This window comes from Gouania willdenowi, unplaced genomic scaffold, assembly GCF_900634775.1.
Source record: "Gouania willdenowi unplaced genomic scaffold, fGouWil2.1 scaffold_251_arrow_ctg1, whole genome shotgun sequence".
Classification (NCBI taxonomy): domain Eukaryota; kingdom Metazoa; phylum Chordata; class Actinopteri; order Blenniiformes; family Gobiesocidae; genus Gouania; species Gouania willdenowi.
In genome coordinates this window covers 679-7841 of record NW_021145009.1, presented here as the reverse complement: position 1 = coordinate 7841, position 7163 = coordinate 679, and the positions used below count along the sequence as shown (strand labels likewise).

The 7163-nt window shown below is 37.2% G+C and overlaps 1 protein-coding gene across 1 annotated transcript; it reads left to right on the top strand.

The window, feature by feature from the left end:
* Positions 1-1747: 1747 nt before the first annotated feature.
* LOC114459069 (uncharacterized) lies at positions 1748-6850 on the top strand (the record flags this gene model as incomplete). Its single annotated transcript, XM_028441434.1, has 7 exons — positions 1748-1859; positions 2273-2329; positions 3510-3733; positions 3816-3963; positions 4232-4338; positions 5120-5206; positions 6586-6850. Coding segments are annotated over exons 1-7 (967 nt in total), but the record flags the coding sequence as incomplete, so codon positions are not given.
* Positions 6851-7163: the final 313 nt, after the last annotated feature.

Sequence of the window (7163 nt, the reverse complement as noted above, 5' to 3'; positions counted from 1 at the left end):
AAATTTCATTGTTTTGAATAGTTTATCAAGGGATTCTTTTGACATTGAAATATAAAAGGAAAATAGTACCGTATTTTCTAGTTTTTTCCCAAAAAAAAAATTGTCTACATTCCCATTTTGTAAAATAAATCGTGAGAGAATCGTATCGTGAACCCAGTATCGTGAATCGAATCGTATCAGGAGTTGAGTGAATCGTTACATCCCTACTACCTGCCTAATTTGAATGTAGTGTCAACTTCTAAATGTCTCATGCAGTTTCATTGCTATGGCACTGTTTCATCTTGCTATGTTTGTCTTCCAATGTTTTCATAGCTGCAAACATCACAGAGACAATGATGAACACCCTGTCTCGTGAAGACTTGCGTGATCTTTTCCCAGGCCCAGAGAACTTCTTACGGAGAAAAGCAGTCTGGCGTGCCTGTCATGGTGCATTGGATGAGGTCAGTTTCTCAGTTAAGTGGCCGAAACTATCCACCTATTTAAGTTGGCAGCAGCACATTGAGCTAACAGCATGGTATCTTTGGAACAGCCATGGTAGTCTACATGTGTGATCAATTCAGTTTAGATTGATAGGTGTTCAGTTAGTTGATGTAAGCAATTCACCCCTAAAATGGAACATTGTTTATTTATACATGTGCAGAGCTGTCAATGCTACATTTGTGTTGTCACAAAAAAACAAATGTTGCTTTTTGCAGTAGTTCATTATCTTTTTTTATCTTACAGGAGTGTGGCCAAGAACACTCAAAATCATCGAGCAGTTCCTCCTGTAATACATCACCAATGCAACAGACATCCACTCCTGTGAAAGCAAGTCCTGCAAAGTACACAACCCCTGAAAAGGTTGTGAAATTAACCTTTCCGGAATATGTGTTGCACACCGACACAGAACTTGAGCAAGTCCGACAACAGTATTTTGAGTTGTCGAAGAGAGGTGAACAGCTTAACTGCCAGATGTCAAAGGAGCTCAGATGCCGGCTCATTCGAAACACCATGACCAGTATGATCGCAATCCTGAGGGCAAAGGGTGATAGAGAATCACACAGATACCCATCAAAGCCAGAAATTACAGCAATGGCAAAAAGAATCGTGCTGTACTATCCCATGCTGCAGGACCAAGGCCTCCATACATGGGTAAGTGAAATGTATCCAGTTGATGACTGTGTTTCATGTTGGACATTTTTAGCAGTGATTTGAATAATGTATTAAATTTCTTGTGCAGCTCACTGTGTACTCACAGCTCTACAAAAGATTACAAAATGTGAGATCCCCCCAAAAAAGAACCCCAGATTGGAGACATTCAAAGAGGTGAGCTGTATCTAAAGATTATTTTCATTAAAGATTGATCTGTTAATCATTTTCAAGATTAATTGATCAGTTGTCTGGTCAATATAAAGTCCAAGGTGATGTCCTCAAAAGTCTTGTTTGGTCCACAACCTAAGGATATTAATGTCACTGTCATAGAGGACTAAAGAAGCTAGAACTTTTTCACATTATAGAAACTTAAATCATATTTGGACATTAAAAAAAAAAAAATTCCTCACTTCCTGTTTTTTAATGGATGCTCTTATTTTAGTGTTTGACCACAAGGTAATTGCTTTGGATGTGTGCGGGGGATATTGCTTTATTACTAAGCACTTTGTGTTACATTTTGTTTGTATGAAAAGTGCTATACAAATAAAGTCAGATGGATTGATTTTAGTTGTTGACAACTAATTGATTGACTAATCTTTGCAGCTCTTCAAAGAGGCGCTGTCTTGAGCCGCCAACAGACACGGATGAAATGGATTCAAGCGACTCAACTATAATTCTGGATCGGTCCACAGAAGGAACTGGCAGCCCAGGCTCAGACGGTAAAGAAAGTGAGTTTCAACTTTGCATTTACACATTTGTCCTTATGAGGTATTTATATTTTAGATTAACTAATAAACCCACTTTATTGGTCATCATAACAGTACTGACATGACAGAAGTGAAAGGCTTTTAAATTGACATCATCAGAGGATTCCTGTTTACACTATATTTGTACTGTTTTATTTTCAAAGTATTAACATTATTGTAGAAATTAAGTTCTACCAGAAATCTGGTATTAATAAAAAGCTGGTATCATTACTTTCTATATCCTCTCCAGCATATCAAATGTTATGTATTTAAAACCCATATGTCTCATCTGTGGCATTTTTGCTCTTTTTAATTGAATGTAATTAATTTTAGTTCCAAAATTATCCTTAAAGTACATTATCCTATCAGAAATATTTCTGTGTTATGTGTTGAAGGAAGAAGATCCCAAAGCCTTCCTGAAGAAGCACCCTCTGCCTTCTCCAGTCCTGATGGTGAGTTTGTCCAACTGCCTCATGACTGTGTGTAGTAGGGGTATGTGCATCTGTGTAGGGGTGTCGTTTTGTGCGTACATGCAATTTTATGAGATTGCAATTAGTTCTCATGCATTTATTATACAAAAAATGTTGTTGTTTTTTTTTTTTTTTTTTGTTTTTTTAAATGGCATTTAAATGGTTAAAATTCCAGAAATTAATAGTTGTTTGGTATTTAGGATCAGGGCTGATATTTAAAGTTGATCTAATATTAATATATGATTTGTATGGTAGTTTTTTGTTATTATTATTATTATTATTATTATTATTATAATAATAATAATAATAATAATAATAATAATAATAATAATAATAACAAAAAATAATATACTATTTATGGCATATTATGTTAATTGTTAATTAAAGACATAAAACATTGGCTCTCCCAAAATGTCCTCCATTTAAACAATAATAAAACTGAGTGGATCTTATTTGATGCCTCCAATAAACCTGAAATGGCTTTGCCCAGTCTTGGTCTTAACCTCCAGATGGTGAGGAATCTGGGGGTGAAACTGGGCCGCTGCCTAAAACTGGACACACAAGTAGATTCTGTTGTAAAAATAAGCTTTTTTTTCAGCTTCGGCTGCTGTCTAAAGTAAAGCCATACCTTATCTGTCGGAGCTTCTGAAAACCCACCGGCCCAGCAGAGCTTTACGTTCTGCTGGTCAACATTTGTTGGAGGTGCCTCGATCCAGATACAAGCAATGGGGGGTGCCGGTCTTTTTCAGTGGCAGGTCCAACAATGTGGAATAATCTTCCCCAACAGTTACGCTCCATCACTGACCTGCCGCTGTTCAAAGCTAAACTCAAGACCCATTTAATTAAACAGGCTTTTTAGATTTTTAGCACTTTGATGTTTTGGTTTTAAGGTGTTTTTTATATTCTTTTAATAATTTTGTTGTTACTGTATGGTTTTGGCGTGTTTTTGACTTTGTCCCTTTCTGGTAATTCTTGCTCTGTATAGTTCTGCTTTATCTGTTTTGTGGGTTTTCACAGTTGTAAAGAACATTTATCAACCTGAGCGTTGTTGTAAGGTGCTATATAAATACATTTCTGATGTTTTTTTTTTTTTGTCATCCAACAACATGAGATGAACTTTTTTTAAACTGATGCATTAATTATGCATTTTTGTGTCTTACAGCTAACAAGTCTGCAGATGTTGACAGTCCAGCAAACTTGGTCAGGCACTACAAGACCCTACAAACTTTGTATAAAAGAAAAAATCCAAACCACCAGGATGTCTCTCATCTCTTGGATTTGGAATTTGTAGCCAGAAGAGCATTCATTGATTCAAATACCGTTCGTGAGGAGGACAGACCCAAGAAGGTTTTAGAAGCATATCCTTGTTTTAAAGACATTGGACATGTAAGTCATTATTGACTGTGCATGATTAAAACCATGGTATCACACACAATGTTTAAAATACCAATAACCTCTTAAATCATAGGTGATGGAGGAGCTTCAGCGCATTTTGGATAAGGATAATGCCAACTTCATCAATGAATTGAAGGGAAGATGGCATGACTTCTGCCAGAGGGTGCAGTTTTTTGGAGTATGTAAAAAGGTGCTGAAACCCCCAATGGGAATGGACAAAGGTAGGGAATGCTCTCTTGGTGTTATTAGAGAATAGGGTAAAGAGTGGACCTTCAGGCATGTTTATTGTCAAGTACATGAGCTAGTGTTTTGTCGTCCTTTTTCATCTATGGTTGCTATCCGATTATTTGCTGAATGTTTTGTTTTGTTTTTTAAGCATTGTCTGTTGTACACCTTTTCTTTTTTTTTTTTTTCTTTTTTTTTTTTTAATCTGATTTTGCCTTGTGCACTTTGTCCAAGTGTTAAAGTCATAAATCTTTTCCTGAACAGCTGAACAGGCTCTTGAGATCCTACGTGTGCTGCCATCACTGTTCCCCTCCTCTGCTCCTCCAAAGAGGGTACGAGATGCGAGTGAGGCTCTGGTGCATGTCCTTGAGGTGAGCTGTGTAAAATGTTGCAGGATCATTTTGACTGTAGTAAAAATGATAACTGAAGGTGCTTCCCCAGACAACACCCAATGTAATTCCTATTCACATACTGTATGTTCTAAGCCTTAAAGGTAGGGTCTGGGATTCGCAAAACAGCCGGCAGATTTTGAAAATACACAACCCAAATGGTCCTCCCCTCTTGCCTCCAACGCTGCCCCTGACTCCACCCATTCGATGACCGTTTGATTGACAAATTTACTGTCCAATGCTACTAGGTGGTCTTGGAAATATTAGGCTGGAGTTTTTCAAGACCTGTCCATTCCACAGATGATTAACTTGTTTCATTTCCATGTCAGTGCTTCCAATTTATGGGTTAGAAATAGGATTTCAAGTGATTTTGCAAAAATGGCCAAAAAAGAGAATCCCAGACCCTACCTTTTTAAGTGTTTTTTAGAAAGATGATTTTCACTGGGTAGATGTCTTTGGTTATGTCACAGTATGAACAAGAACGGATGCATTACATGGTTATTATAAGAGTGAAAAAACCTGCTGCCAAGCAAGAATAGCCTTGCCTTGGTTTTTAGTTCTTTTGGAAGGCTAGATGTGTGTGTAACAGTAAATGCACTGGGGATAGTTTAAAAACAGCACTTTAAGGTGGAGCTTCTCAATACTGTAACTTTTGTCAGAATTTTGCTTTGTAAAGTTGTGTTTTGTAAACAACCCTCTACCCTTGGTTCCAAATGACCAAATTGCTTTATCCTAACGGAAGGATATCTGTTATGTGTTACAGGAAGCAGAAGACCCCAATTCCTACTTGAAGAAATGCCCTCTCTCCTGCCCAGTCGTGATTGTCTGTTCTTCCAACTGCCTCCTAGCGGTAGGAGATGTGGCAATAACCACCTTTCCAAAAGACGAGCTTAGCGAGAGTGTTTTATACCTCATGGCCTACTATTATACACTACACCTGACTTATCCAAAGTGTGTAGCCACTCTGCTTTCAGTCATCCAGACAGAGGTCCTCTTAGACAAAATCCATGAGAGAGATCTCACATCGTCTTACAAGAAGAGCATGACTGAGTGGAAAGCTTTTATTGGCCAATAAATCCAGTGGTCAGATATGGTGTAGCATAGCACTGCCCCTCTCCCTTCAAAAGGTACTACAGTTCCTGTTCATTGGTATTGATTGTCAGTTGAAAGTTAGTTTAATTTGGGGTACACAACAACATTAGTACATACCGATGTGATGTTATATATTGTGTGTTATTTGCATAATTTAGTGCAGATTCTGCTTATGTTTTTATTTTAACTTAACAGTTGATATTGAGTTTAAACAGCTAATTGTCTGTTCAGCAGATGCAGTTTAAGTGTAGCAAGTGCTTTGAATGTGCATTTTGTACATGTTTTGAGGGGCACATTGGTCAGATGTTTGGACCTGGCCTTAACTCACTCACATATTTGGCATGTTCTGCTATGTTTTTATATTGCAGTTCCATAGATACTGTGAGCCAAAATGTTGAGGTAAATTAAGCTGTTTCCCTTTTATGCAGTCCTCTGGGACTTGCTGCTGTTTAAATAAACAGTTGGTAAAGTGCATGACTAATTGTCATTTTTTCTGTCTTATAAGAAGAAGTTAATGTCTTGAATCTAGTAGGTGAATGTCTTGAGTCTAGAACAGTATTACTTTTGTAGCGCTTACAATAAGGTAAATACACTTAAAATGATGACAGAATGGTCAATTATGTCTTGTTATTGCAAAAGAGCACTGCCTAATATGAGTCAGGAATGATAACTTCAAGACATTTTGTCTCAAAATGCCAGTTTCTAATCTCATTTCAAGTAGGTGGTGGACTTAAATCTAGAACAGTGTAACAATTAAATAAATAAAAATGAGTTAAATATGCTTGTAACAAACAGGGTGAAGATGCTACTTTTGAGGGGAAAATACTCTTTTTGAGCATCACAAGCTTATTATGAGACAAAAAACATCTCAATACTAGTAAATTATAGCTAAAAAGGAGTTTTCCCAGCTAATTTCAAGATCACCATTATCTTCTAAGGCTTAAAGATATTGTCTTATTTCAAGATATCTTACCAAGAGAATTTTCACTTGTTCCATTGGCAGATTTTTTTGCTTATTTCAAGCAAAAATATCTTGTTTTAACTTTTTTTTTGCTTATTTTTAGAGTGGCCTTTTTTCCAGTGTAAGTTGAAATTGTTAATGCCGTAGAAAATAATCTGTTCAATTTGTTTTTACAGAGAACGGTAAACAGCATCATCTCGGAGGTTCAACAGTATCAAGCTGTTCTCATCAATGCGCTCAAGGAAAGAATGAGGAGAGTCTTTGAGGAGCACCCTGAGAGAAGCCCTCAACTTCAAGATGAAGCGTTGTCCGTACTGGATACTTTTGTGGATCCTTTCTCGGCCAACGCATATGGACAAAACAAGACTTACCGTGAAATCTTCGATCCAGTGACCCCAGAGGAAGTTGTAGTCTCCCAGAAGATTTGTTGGGTTAAGCGAGGTGGTGCAAGGATTATGTCACTCAAAAAGAGCAGTTTTTACTATGTACCTTTGATTCAGAGTCTAAAGCAGTTATTGAGCAATTCCAGAATTTTCACCATGTTGAATAGAATACCGCCAAGAAGCAGAGAAGGATTTTTGTATGACTTTAGTGACGGGGCCCTCTTTGCATCACATCCTTTATTTTCTGAAAGACCAAATTCATTGCAAATTGTGCTCTACACAGATGAAATTGAAATATGTAACCCATTAGGGCCTCATGCATCTGCAAATAAACTGCTGATGTTCTACTATAGTTTAGGCAATATTGATCC